We start from the raw sequence: 14,991 nt of genomic DNA, 5'->3' as shown, positions 1-14,991 counted from the left end.
CAGTTCATTGTTATATATACATTTATGATTAATGATGATGTCACATTTGCTTGTAGCTGAAAAGTGGGGCCCTGGAGTTAGTTGCTGGTGGGCCCTTGGCTCCCCAGTCCGACACTCCATGTGAATAGTGTAACGTGCCTAGCTGAGCTGAATCACATTGGAGGCTGCTACATGATGGCGACCAAACATGTACAAATAGTTGTATAAGCAGACTGGCTTGATATTTGGGAATCTGGCAAAAAATCGGGGTTCCGAATTTCACCCAGAATTTCCAGAAACATCTTCATTTAATTTTTACAACAACCTGACAGAAGAACATGTATCCAGCACTCTTTTGTGTTTTTTTTATTGGCGATTTTGTTTTTATTTTGTAATTTTCAGGGAAAATGTTCTTTACTGATAAATGGTGGGATCTTTCAAATTCTCTATCAGCACCATGGACAGAGAACGGGCTATCAAATGATTTTCATGTTTAGAAGTTATTACTCCTAGCCATAATGGTAATGGCTTCAGTTCTGAGCAATCAAAAGAATTTCAATGTGAATCAAATCCCTTCTATTTCTGTAGAAACAACAGATAATTTGGAATCTCTTAGGACCAGAAGCAGAAGGCTGAGCAATGATAACCGATTAAGACTGTTGGTAAAAAAAAAACCAAAGTAATACATTTTTATGTATTTTTGCATATTTTATTTTGGGCATATGACTCCATATTCTCTGTTCTTAAAAACAGTTGTATATACTTGTCTATAACTATTTTAGTATTCAGAATATTTGATAATCTGACATCTAATATGGCTATTAAATACCAGTTAAAGGCCTTTTATTATACTATGTGTATATTCCCTGGTTACATTTAATCAGCTGAAGCAGATCTAAAAATTGCAGACCTTACATGACCTGTAGATAACAATACATTACTAGTGAAATAATAGGTGAGGAAATCATTTTGACCTCCTAAAAGCTGCCGAGCGTAGGACCTGACCGGTTTTACCACTAGTTACTTTACTTATGTCACAAGCGTCATTCAATAGTTTTACAAAAAACTGCCTGGTATGAACATTACAATTAATATTAAACAGATTTTATATCTTCTTTGATAAGTTATCAGTGTTTCTACTATGTCCTCATGGCAACGTTTCCTGCCTATTCTCAGGTTAATTCAGCCTTGTACAAATCTAAATCAATAATAATATGATTAATGTGCATTTTTTTTAAGATTTTTAATGTTTACTTTCTCAATGTCATCTCCAGTACCGAACTAAAAGATGTCAGAACCAGCAAAGGTATTATTAGACCAGATCCCAAAAATGTGGATTTTAGCCAAATTTGTATTTGATTAATGAGGACCTTTCACCAAATTGTTCATGTTTAAAAATTTGGTGAAAGATTCTTTTAAGCCATATTGCTCAATGTCCTATCCAATATGTGACATTGAGCCAGCGGAGACATTATTAGATCAGGACCAAATAATGTGAGCTTTAGCCATGTTTGTGCTAGTCTTAGCCATATTATCCAATGTCCTCTCCAATATGAGAGTGAAAGAAAGCATTAGACCGGATCCCCAAAAATGTGCGGATTTTATTTTATTTTTTTCAGCCATCTTTTGAACCTTCATCATATTGTCTCACCCCATTGCTGGTGATTGTTGAAGGTTAATCGAACTTTTCAGTCCCGCACATATCAGATATAAAGAATAATTTATTGCATTACTGTAATTAGTTTCAAGGCTCTGGGCAGCTATTTAACGTGGTGAATTTACCCTGGAGTATTTTTTATCGGTGTACAGACATTAATTATTAATATAATGCCTGATTATTATCATTGCCTGCTCTCTAAGTAAAGCCATAAAGAGTGATGTGTTTATTATGAGAAAACACCAGTCTAGGATCTGTGTACAAACTTTTGTACTTCTGTCCTTTTATATGATCCTTCTATCTGTCAGAAGATGCCCTTGAAACAGAAGAAACTATTAGACGCCCCAATCTGATTAATTGCATTGACTCAAGGAGCTAAAACCACTCATTTTCCATTTTCATTGAAGGAAGAACAGATTTTCTTTTTCACAAGCCTGGGTAGTATGTGATGCCTTCTGCCAGTAACCGAGAAAGGAAAGAGTGTTTCCTATTTTCCTCTACTGGAAGTCAATGGTACTTTTGTAAAAAAAACAAAAATTATGGGGCACATGTCTGCTGTACCATCAGTGGGTAGATCCATCAGTAAATCTGTTCTAGCTGTAGAATGTACACTAGTCTGAGCATGCTTCTCCTTCCTGTTACATTGTGTCTGATACATGTTATCCTTATGCAATTGTAATTATAGTCTATGTAATTCTGCCCTATTATATGGAAAGTATGGGTGTTACCGTAGACTGTGGGTAGTGCCAGCATTCAGATGACTTATGTGTTTGCCTGGCATTGAAACACAGCGGCTTAACTGCTAAATATAAGAAACTGTTTCCATGATTGTTAGTTATATTAATCTTAAATTCCAACCAGTAATCTGGTGATTGGCCTGAGCTGGCTCCCAGTTTCATTACACTGTACTTACTATGTTTGGTCATGATTAGCATTGAAGACTTCTACATCCAACTTGGTTTCACAGGCTATATCAGTAACCTTGTGTGTGCGAAGATATATGGCCTGTGAAAATCATTGGAATAAATTGCAATATAGTTCTATTATTTTCTATTAATTGAAAGGTAGTTGTATGGCTAAGTGCCCACGATGCAGAAATGCTCCGGATTTTTCCTGAGCGTTTCTGCATCTTCCTGGCAGAAAAAACGTATGCAGATTTTACATGTGTTTTTCTGCCAGGGACAAGCGTTTGTCACGCATTTTGCACATGTGATTTCGCATGCGGGTTGTCAAGCGCTTTCCAAGCGATTTTAGCATCACTTGGAAAAGTGCTTGACAATTTGGTCACACTATATAAATCCATGCAACCGACATAGATTTTATATAGTGTGACCAAGTTAGTTAAAAAAAAAGAATAAAAATGGTAAAAAAAAACAAAACAAAAGAAACCATATACTCACCTTCCGATGGCCCCCGGTCTCCTTCTCCGATGCATCCGTTCTTCCTGGTGTCTCGCGGTTGTGTAAAAGGACCTTCCATGACGTCATTTAGTCATGTGACAGGTCACACGACCGGCGACGTCAGTTGTCGCGTGACCCGTCACATGACTAAATGACGTCATGGCAGGTCCTTTTAGACCATCGAGAGCTGCCAGGGAGCCAGGACGCATCACTAAGGAGACCGGGGGCCATCAGAGGGTAAGTATAATGTATATCTTTTATTTTAATTATTTTTTTTTTACAGGTACGATGGTACCTGGGTCTGAAGGAGAGTCTCCTCTTCTCTAAACCTGGGTACCATCCGCACATTGAATCGCTTAATATCCGCATGTGCACATGTAGTCATGCGGATATTAAGCGATTCAATGCAAGTCAATTATGCAAAATAATTGGTAGTGCTGCGAATTTTTCCGCAATGATAATCCTCAGTGGAAATTTCCGCAGCATGTGCACAGCACATGCGGATTATCATTGGGGAACATGGCAGACCTTCTACCATGCGTTCTTTAAGCGTTTCTGCAGCAAATTTGCCGCTGCGGAAACGCTTAAAAAAACGCATAATGGGCACACAGCCTAATAGACAGGGTATATATAGCATGATTTCTCCTAAAATAAAATTCTTCTTAAACTGCACAGCTCATATTAATCCATTAACCTGGTAATATGTATGTATATGGTATAATTTGTTACACACTTTTGAGGATTTATATACTCAAAAGTTAGTTTGTTTTTACTAAGCTTTGACATATCATCTATATATCATGGGCATGAGAATATTTCTTGGGTTTCTCCCTCCCTCTTACCTTCTTCTCTCTTGTCCCAGCCCATTCACATTAAAGAGGTCATCTGGGGCTTTTTTTTTGTGGGGTTAAGACCTCACTGATAGATATCGTAATTGCTAACACAGACCGCTCCAGTCTGCAATTATGCTGCTTCACATCAACAGAGCAGCTCTTCTTCTTCCAGGCTGCTCTGTCAATGGCATGTGATTGCCAACATCATGCTGACTGACAGCCAACCTCCTGCCATTATGCAACTGGGAGTGGTTGTCAATCAGCATGACATCGCCAGGCAGAGCGGAAGAGAAGCAGTTGCTCTGTCACCGGAAGCCGCAGAATCGCTGGCAGGAGCGTTCCGTGACAGCCCTGGGTCAGCAGAGATTGGTGCCGAACACAACAGTCATGTAGTTGGCATCTAACTGTGTATAAGTTTTTAGGCCCATAAGAGAAAAATAAAGTAGTCCCAGATAACCCCTTTATGTGTGTGTGTTAGCCAGACTTGTTCACTTTGTAGGCACTAGTGGACCATGAAATCTGTATGGTGATGTCCTAACATTTCACTAACAACAGATGCTTAGAGAAAAAGTGTTAGGCTTGTTACATTTTTTTTTAAGGGAAATAGGCTGCTGTTGGGCACCTCTTGGCAACAAATTAAAGTGGTTGTCCAATCCCTTCTTTATCTAAATGTTTGGCCCCGATAAAATAAAGCCTATATTCTCATGCCGGGTCTGTTCCAGCGGTGTCGACATTCTCATTCCCGGGGCTGCCGTGCGGTTCTTATGACACGTGAGCCTGGCGCCCAATCAGCACTGGCGTCACTGTCCCCGCCTTCATACAGATTGAATATGAAGAGGAAGTCTGCGCTGCGGCTGCTCTCACTTCCTCTTCACTTTCAATTTGTACGAATGCGGAGTGCTGACACTGCTGGAACAGTGCACAGGAGGGGAGTATAGGCTTTTTGTTATTTTATCAGGGTCAAGCGTGAGGTATGAGTAGAGGTTGTCCAAGTAGTGGACAACTTCTTTAATATCCTCTCTGCTTGCTTTGATTGGCCACAGGAGAACAGGACAATCCTCTGGTGGGCCCCTGTGCAGGAGTGGGCCACCACCCTCTTATATGAGCAGTACTTGGCACAATATACTTTATTCACTGTGTACAGACAAAGGCAGCATCTTATTCATTTAACAATCTACCCAGGTCATTGTTATATACATTTGTGATTGAGGATAATGTCACATTTGCATGTAGCTGAAAAGTGGGGCCCTGGAGTTGGTTACTGGTGGGCCCTTGGCACCCCAGTACGACACTGCTTGTCAGTACTGAGACAACATGCACTCTCTACTGAGAATATAATTAATTATATTAATATATATATATTATACATACATACATACATATACACATACAATGAAGGGTTGGGATGAATAGCGGTCGACTAGTTGCTACTATCAATGTACAGTAAATGTCCTGCATTTTTATATTCATCCATTACCCGGTCATACGAAATCTAGTGCAGAAGCCACATACAAATCGGCCTGGAAGTGCACTGGGAGTGTGACGTTGCACTTTAACTGCTTCTTCCATCGGCATCTTAATTTGAAAGACAAATGCCTTGCTGAAAGAGTGTCTATAAAGAATGTATTGAATATCGTATATTGAAATCGGAGCCTTTTAATAATAACAGGAGTCTGGTAAAATACTTTTGGTTAGAGTGCAGAACGTCTGATTAAAAGAGAATTTGAAATCTGTTAATACTTCAGTTAAGCTGTGTTCAAACATTGTGGCCGTGTGCCTTTATTTTGCCTAAATTGCTGTAAAAGCCGCAACATTTTTGCCACAATTTTTGAATATTGCGACAGATGGATTTCTTATCACAATTGCAGCAACGTGTGAATGCAACCTTAAGCCTATGCCTGGTTCCCCAAGGATGTAACATTCGGTAAATAGACAATTATGCATCAGATAATCCAGGTTTTGTTGAATTGGTAGGCTTATAAACCATTTTGTACATGCACATTTACAGTCTGAATTTAACGATATATATATAGATGCCGGGAAGAAAAATCAGTGAACCCCTGAAGTCTATGCAGCTTGTGATTATGGTCCCTGATTCCCATCTGATATAGTGAAGGCATATCACTGATCCTGGGAAGGAAGGGGGGCACAGTCTGAGGTCAGACCCTCACTAGTCCTAAAGTGATGGGGTACCCGGGTGACATACCATCACTTTATTACACAAAGTAAGAAAACACCTTTATTTGTAAGCGTCAGCCTTGACTATTATTATCTCCACTCCACCAAATAGACAATAGGAAGGGAGAAATATTTTGGATGATTACGTGTACCGTGTAATTAATTACGTTCTGATTATAGGGCAGAGTGTGACTCACTGTTACTTGTTCATATTATTCTTTTGCATGTATGTTTTAATCTGCTGGGGATGTGCGTTTTATGATAACAAATCAGCGTGAATATTCATATTGTCCCTCTTTCATCTCTATCCACTCATCTGCAGTTGCATGGACATATGTCCTTTGTCTGGTTTAACACCTATGAAAACACAATCTATATACAATGAAAATATACATGTGACTAAGACTCAAAACTAAATCTATATATTCATTCAGCACACTACGGTTCAATACCCATTTTTTGGCAGTTCTTCTATTCAGTAGTGCCCCCTCCCTGCCATACAAGGAATTGCAACACAACTGGTGATATTCAAGTTATTGCTTGACAGGTAAAACCTTGGTATTGCAAATTGGTGTGAATTGACCCCCACAGATTAGGAGGTAATTAAATAGTTTTAGGTCATAAACAAGAGAAAGCATCTGTTTTCAGCATCATGCAGTGCCATATTTTATAATAACTCTTTAGAGTAGGGCTGCACAAGCCTTTAAGACCCACATTATCAGATTTAGCAAGTCAAAGGGACCAGATAGGATTTTTGTTAAAAGTTAAAATGTATCTTGGTATATGGGGAAACATTCCCTTAGGAATTACCTAAGGGGTTTTATTTATATACAACTTTTAGAACTTATTTCTAATTTGGAGCTTATCCTTATATGAGTTTTCCACATGTCCAAATGGACATCTTTTATAAAGGGGTCCCTAACCTCTAGATCAGAGAGCAGGTGTAAGAACTGGATTGCTACTATTTTTGGCTTTTCGATAGTGTCTTTAATGAATAGAGGCTAGAAACGGCTTTCCAAAAAAGTGTAGAAACCTATTTATGTCTTGATCATGAGATTGAGGGTGTCAGATTGTGCGAGGACTTTCGGAATGGCTTGACAGCCGGATGAATTTGACATGTGTTAGCGAGAAATGCACTTTATGTAGCAAAGAAGTCAAGTTTGATGTAGTAGAAGCTCTCCATAAATGCTCAAAGGTCTATTCATGTATCACTTTTTTATATAGTATTCTCATACAAAATCAAATTTGTCCTCTCCTGTCTCAATAAAGGTCTATAACTCATAACCATGCACATTTGCAAAAAACAGATGCGGTGGACTCAAGATGATAAAGGAGAATAGTTGAACTAACCAAATTCATTATAAATTTCCTGAAAATTTCAGATTTACTTTGGGTCGAAATTAATTTGACAGCCAATTGAGCTCCTATCCCTGAAACATATTTTGGGAGATTCGCTCTTCTCCATAAAGGAGCTTTGCATGAGTTTCTGCACTGTTTTACTTTGCCTTCAGGATATGGTTTGTCTGAAAGTGAAGATCTCTGTTCACCTGTATGCAAGGCGGTGGCAGTCAAAGGCTTTATTTCCAGCTGTATTGATAAAGGCAAGATAGGGAGCTACAAGAGTGTTAATGTGTAGTAGCGAATCATTGTGTACTAGTAATGAAATCCATTGTACACTGTGCATTTACACAATATCTAATGCCACAAGGTAATCGGAGTTCCGGTACGGTGCACGGTGCAGGTAGAGCCTGGTCTCACTGCTCTGTACATTCTGCATGGAGCACAAGCATTCATCATTCTGAGCATACCTTTCACCATTATTTTATTTGGGGCAGCAGCCGTGTTATGTCGCGTGTTCTCCTGCTCTGCATCATTATACAAATGGATATCTTCATTACCAGTGTAACTGTGCATCATCCTAGAGAGCAGTGTGATTAATATTGCTATGAAGATACTCAGCATCACAGTAAAGAGCGTATTCATCATCGGTGTGTAGATGCAATCACACAGAGCAGTGTGACTACTAACACATCATACATTTTCACTATGACAAAGTCATGTACATGACCGATTACTGGCCACAAATGTGGCCCACTGGGGCTAGGCTATTAGGCATAAGACATTACAAATGCATATATATATATATATATTATATATATATATATATATATATATATATATATATATATATATATATATATATATATATATATATATATATATATATATATATATATATATATATATATATAATATGAAAAAATCAGGCAGCACTCCAGTTCAAGGAAAAATTGTGGACTTTAATCCAGCACCAAGTGGTGCAACGTTTTGACCTCACAACACAGTCTTTGTCAAGCACAAAACAATGACTGTGCTTGTGAGGTCGAAACGTTGCTGGATTAAAGTCCACAATTTTTCCTTGAACTGGAGTGCTGCCTGATTTTTTTCCATTTATATACTTTGCGTTGGACAACCGCATTACTCAGGAAGTATTGCACCCAAAATCTGATTAAGGTTGCGCTGCCATCTGTGTGTGTGTGTGTATATATATATATATATATATATATATATAATATAAATGTTATACCTTTTCTTTTTTTTTATTTTTTCATACAAGCTGATCTGCCATAACACTGACAGGTGTAGCGGATTTTATTGATGCACTATCTCACCAAGATGATGATGGCACCCATCATGGGATAGGATATGTTAAGCAGACAGTGAAGTCAGTTCTCTGTTTGTGTTGGAAGCCAGATGGTCAAGCATAAAAAACTGAGCAAATTTGACAATGCCCAAATCGGGATGACTAGACGACTGGGTCGGAACAAGTTGTGGGATGTTACTGATATGTAGTGGTTAGTGCTAAAAATGGGCGTATCGATGTGCAGGACTCTTGCCCATCTCTTACCTTCTGGAAACCCTGGCATATCTTTTGATTAGTCCGGCTGGCTCGATGTAATCATTGCAAGGTTATGCACAGACACAGATAATGTCGTGCCAACCCTGGCTAATCAAAAGGATCCCAGAAGTAAGGGATTTGCAAGCTTCCCGTCCAGCCGCCAGATTGTACTGACCTGGCCAATGGACCGGAATGCCGCATATCGATCTTCCCATCTCTAGATAGTACCTACAAAGAGTGGACAAACTGCAAACTTACGTCAGCATCATAGGCATCCAGGGTTCATTGATGATGTACAATGCAAAGTTATATTGTGGTACCGTGTTAGCCAGAAAAATCTATGTAATTACTTTTATGACAAAAGTATTCTCAGAGTGATACCGACAACAGGACTAAATATAACACCTGGGTTTATGACTCACTACATGGACACAATTCACACCTCCAGATAATTAAACATTCCCAAGGCCTCTCATTTTGCATCAAAAAAGCCTAATTTGATCTCCCTAACTTATTAGTTGGAGGCATCACAACTTACACCTCATGAACAAATGTCTTGTTGTAACATCTCTCAAATGTTGTGCCTTTTGTCTTATGAATTCATTTGTAATCTTGCCTGACGAAGGAACCTCTGTACTCTGAAAGTTTACATATATATATATATTTTTTTTCTGGTTAGCCGACTAAGGTATCACTCCGAGAATACTTTTGTCATTTTTGGCATAAGGGTTCATTGATATAATTGTAAAGGCTAGCCGTCTGGTCCAATCCCAAAGAAATGCTAATGTAGCACAAATTGATGAAAAAGGGTCTTGATAGCTATAATAGATGGAGTCAGAACACACTGTGCATCGCCGCTTGCTGCTTATGGGGATGCATAGCTACATACTAGCCCAAGTTCCATGCTGACCCCTGTCCACTACTGAAAGTGCCTAAATTGGCCACAGAACGGGACCATTAAGTAATGAAAGAAGTTGTATGGTCAGATGAATGAATGATGTTTTCATGCAAATGATCAGGTGCGTATCTGCCCCTTACCTGGGGAAAAGATGGCACCAAAATGACCTATTGTAAGAATGAAAGCCAGTGGGTGCAATATAATCTGGACACTGTTCTGTCGAGAATCCTTGGCTCCTGGCATCCGTGTGACAGTATTCATGTAACATTCACTTGTTTGACATGTATCACCTACCTAAACATTGCTGCAGACCATGTTTTACCCTTTCATGGCAGTGGTGTTCTATAGCGGCAGTGGTCTCATCCAGCAGGATAATGTTCCCTGCCATGCAGCAAAAAACTGCTTAAGTAAGGCTTGAGGAGGATAAAATGAATATTTCAAGTTGTTGGCTTGGCTTCCGTCTAAGGGGTAACGTTTCTCCTTGCGGAGAGTGACATACCGGCTCTGGTACGGCAAGGTAAGGAGGCTTATTCGCCGTGCAATGCTCCTTTCCTAAAACTCAAACTGATTTAAGTATTGCTCGAAAAACACATCCGATGCATAGAGGCCCCACTTCACAGCTTACAAGACTTCTAGAGTCCACTGCTTATTGTCTTGGTGCCAGATACCAGGACATCTTTAGTGGAGTCCATGCCTATAAGGTTCAGATCTTTTGGTTTAATGTCAGAGATCTATTAGTCTTGCAAATGTAATATTTGCTCTGTTGTTTGCATAGTGCTGTCCTGTATAATTTTGGTTCTCCTTTACCTGCCAGTCTCAGAGTCGGCTTAGATTTGTTAAAGCTTGAATTTCTTGTTGCCTTTTTCAACAATAGACAATGACAGAGATGTTCTCATCAGTTCCTGGTATATGTAGGGGTAAATATATGCTTTGGATGTGTTTTTAGTTACTTGCCAATATTTTAGAATAAGGAGAAAATACTTGGTGAAGAAAACTTTGAAGATGGAGATTTAAAGGCACACAGGACAAAATAATAGTTGTCAGCCAACATGGGAACTGACTAATGTTTGTCTATTGGCCGTCAGTCCAGGAAATATCTGCCTCTTATATCACTACTTTACGCTACATATCTCCTGTTCTATGGCCGGGTACATGACAAAGAGTAATTGCGAGTCCTGAAAGCAAATAAGAAATTAAACCCTAATAACTATCGAACCTCGGACTTCATTCCCAACCCATTGCTTGTAAAACAAAATACAATACACCAATTTGAATTTTAAATGGCCACAGCAGCTGTTTATTAACAAATTAATAAAAACATTAAACAAATAATAACCAAAAGTGGGGTGGTCCTCAAAGCCCCAAAAACCCTAATGAAAACAAATCCCATAAACCCACCTTGGCCCCAGGTCATAATTTACCTCTAGCTGCTATGCACCAGCTCAGAGGCACCTCAAAAAATAACCTCGCCATTGAACGTCACCATAAGCCGCAGGCCCGTGAAATCCCTCCCTTGGGATTTTAAGCCCCTTTACCACTCAATTCCACTTGGGGGCGGTCCAGAACCTTGTTAGAATCCCCCCCACCGTTCCGCCATTATCCAGCTCCACCAACTTCGAGGACCTCCCCCCCATGCCACGCTGCTATGATGAATGAATAATGAACATTAATAAGTCAATAAATAACATAGTATATACCCCAGCTAAATAAACCATCTAATTAAATCTTTAGAATTGACAATGGACAAATCTCATAAGGAGGGTGGGTGGGAGATTTGATCCCAGGATATTTATATGGCCACCTCTTACCCCAGCTCCCTCCTCCCCTCGCTTAACCCATATCCCTCCTCCATATCCAACTAACCCCAACTCTACCCTATAAACCCAAGCTCTTTCAATACCCTTTCTAACCCTGTCATGACGGCCTTCCCTTAGGCCAGGGACCCTGTACGGCCTCTTCTTTATCTATGCACGATTGAGGATTGTGCTGTTCACTTTGTTTTTGAGGAAACTCACTTTATTCATTTACATGTTGTCAGATTGGGAAAACGAGCTTTCTTCGTGGTATGAACCTATCCAAAGGTTTGCATTACCACACAGTTATATCTGTATATTTATGCACAAATGTATATGTTCTAGATCTTTTGGCACCTCATCTGACCCATTTTAATTACCCAAAAGCCTTTTGATAATGAGCAACTATAATTTTAGATGGGAGCCCTAAGGGGGGGAGCAGGCTCACATCGCTGCCTGGAATATTTAGCATGGGTTCATCTAGTACATCTATTAAAATGGAAGGTAATTAACTCCGCTCTCTCCTCTCATTCTTCAGCTCAAATCGAAATAATTCCGTGCAAAATCTGTGGAGACAAATCATCAGGGATCCATTACGGGGTCATCACCTGCGAGGGTTGTAAGGTACAGTATGTGACAGTGGAAACACTGTCTTTATTTCACATAAGCCATAAATATGATCGGATACAGAACGCGATTCTGGTTTAGATTCTGATAAGTTTATTTGGGTGTAGAATAAAACGCTTTCATCAGAAAATAATGTATTGAAATGCAACTTATTTAATAGCTAGCTATGCCAGGAAGCTGCAAAGTGGTAATGATATAAGTGATACCAGTACACATCACTAAATCTTAAAGGAATTGTCCATACCTATAATGGTTTTTATAAAGATCCATTTTTAAGCCCTAACTTCTTTTGTAATTTGCTTTATTATAAAATTTCGTATCATTCCCTATACATTTACTCCCTATATGTGCTTTTTTTCTTTAATTCCTGTGATGTTTAGTTTGAGGGGAGTCTCGAACAGGACAGCTTCTATCACCCCCACTGAAACAGGACAGTGCTGCCGTCACTTATTACAGCTTCTATCACCGCCATTTCCTAATAACGTCCTTTTTCGTGCGGGGTAATGGAGAAGTGACCTCACCTTCTGATCTCCTGTCCCCACCTGCATCTTCAGTGACTGCTGCCACATTGTTGCCTCCAACACATTCCTGCTTCTGACACCACCGCCTTTTTCCCTAAAATATATAGTCATCAGGGGTTTCATGACAAAAACAGGGTGAGTGACATAAGAGTCCGCACAGGTTTTATCACCACCCTGAGACGAATTATCATCACTGGGTGGTACTAATGTCACTCACCCTGCTTCTATCACCACCCCCTAATGATAATTTGTTTCAGCAAAAGAGTCAAAGGGGTCAGAAGCAGGGACTGTGGCAGCAACAGAAGTGATGCAACAGACACTGAAGATATAGGTGGCAGGGACAAAAGCTGCGGTCAATTCTCCATCACCCCCCTTAAATAGGACTTCATCAGGGGACAGCAGTGGCAGAAACTGTGGTAAGTGACCACAGCACCACCCCCTCATGACATCCTGTGTCAGGTGGGGTGATATAAGCTGCAGAGAAGTGACTGCAGGGCCATCTTCTTTTGACGTCCTGTTTTGAGACTCCCCCAAATGAAACTTCACAGGAAGTAAAGAAAAAAACATATATAACAAATGGCGGGATAGGCAAAATGGAAGGGAATTTTTATAATAAAGCAAGTTTCAAATGTGAGTAGGGCTTAAAGATAGATAGTAGTGATGCACAAACGTGCTCTGATAAGAGGTATGCGAGCATGCTTGTGTGCTGAGTATCTTCGGAGTGCTCGCAAAATAGGTTTGCATCGCCACAGCTACGAGACATGCAGTGATTGTCTGACAAACAGGCAATCCCTGCATGTGTTGCTGCTAACAGCCGCTAGACATGCAGCCGCAGCGGCGCAAACCTATTTGACGAGCACGCCGAAGATACTCAATTAGCACCCGAGCATGCTTGCATAGTCTTTTATCAGAGCACATTCGATCATCACTAATAGGTATTTATAATGGACATTATAGGTATCGGACAACCCCTTTAATTCTGGATGATGCTTCCACTTTAATGGGGATTTTTAGATACTTTTTACTGCAGGCAGTGTTTTCTCATTTGCTAATTTTTTTAATCCTGCTTCAGGTAATTTTTCATGCCATGCCAAGCCCTTTGGGAAATATTTCTGAAAACCTCTATTGTAATACGCTAGTAACTCACTTTATTACATTAGCATTAACTAGTGTATCCCACCTTAGGGCTCTTAAACACATCAGTTTTTTGGGGGGGTTTTGGTATGTGTGCTAACCATAATTTTTGTAAATAGATCACAGACCAGTTGCAATCAATTATCCTTTTCACGTGTCCTTACTTGATCCATCTTGCAGATATGCAAGTCAATTGCCCCATCAAAAAGATCAATAGCATGCGGATGTCATCTGTGTGCTGTCCGAATTATACTGTTTAACGGTTAGGAGAAGCTAAGACATTTTTTTTTCTTCATATGAAAAAATTGGATTCAACAAGGATTTACCAAATCAGTATTCGGTCAGTATTTTTTCTCAGGAGTTGGAGCCAAAACCAGGAGTGGGTGATAAATGCAGAATTGGTGACTTGTTTCTCTTAGGCTATGTGCCCACGATGCAGAAATGCTCCGGATTTTTCCTGAGTGTTTCTGCATCTCCCTGGCAGAAAAAACGCATGCGGATTGTACATGCGTTTTTCCTGTCAGGGACAAGCGGATGTGAAGCGTTCTTCACATGCATTTCCGCATGCGGGTTGTCAAGCGCTTTCCAAGTGATTTTAGCATCACTTGGAAAGTGCTTGACAAGTTGGTCACACTATATAAATCCATGCAAACGGCATGGATTTATATAGTGTGACCATAAAAGAATGGTAAAAAATAAATATATATTTACCTTCTGATGGCCCCCGGTGTCCTTATCCGATCCATCCGGTGTCCCCGGTGTCTCGAGATGGTCTAAAGGGACCTTCCATGACTTCATTTAGTCATGTGATGGGTCACGCGACCGCCAACGTCAGCGGTCGCGTGACCCGTCACATGACTAAATGACGTCATGGCAGGTTCTTTTAGACCATCGCAAGCTGCCAGGAAGCCAGGACTGATCGCTATTAAGACCGCGGGCCATCAGAAGGTGAGTATAATGTATATTTTTTATTTTATTCTTTTATTTTTTTTACAGGTACTATGGTACCCGGGTCTGGAAGAGAGTCTCCTCTTCTCCAAACCCAGGTACCATCTGCACATTGAACCGCATG

The 14,991-nt window shown here is 40.0% G+C and overlaps 1 protein-coding gene across 2 annotated transcripts in view; it reads left to right on the top strand.

Moving 5' to 3' along the window:
• RORA (RAR related orphan receptor A) overlaps nucleotides 1–14,991 on the top strand; it is a 412,752-nt gene that overhangs the window by 371,503 nt on the left and 26,258 nt on the right. For both annotated transcript variants that reach the window (XM_073652806.1, XM_073652807.1), the window contains one exon: nucleotides 12,176–12,261. In XM_073652806.1, the coding sequence (XP_073508907.1) occupies nucleotides 12,176–12,261 (86 nt within the window). The remainder of the gene's footprint in view (nucleotides 1–12,175; nucleotides 12,262–14,991) is intronic.

This window comes from Phyllobates terribilis, unplaced genomic scaffold, assembly GCF_046119375.1.
Source record: "Phyllobates terribilis strain yellow unplaced genomic scaffold, ASM4611937v1 Scaffold_11__3_contigs__length_659146591, whole genome shotgun sequence".
NCBI lineage: Eukaryota > Metazoa > Chordata > Amphibia > Anura > Dendrobatidae > Phyllobates > Phyllobates terribilis.
The sequence above is the reverse complement of the archived record's forward strand: the minus strand, read 5'-3'. Positions and strand labels throughout refer to the sequence as shown.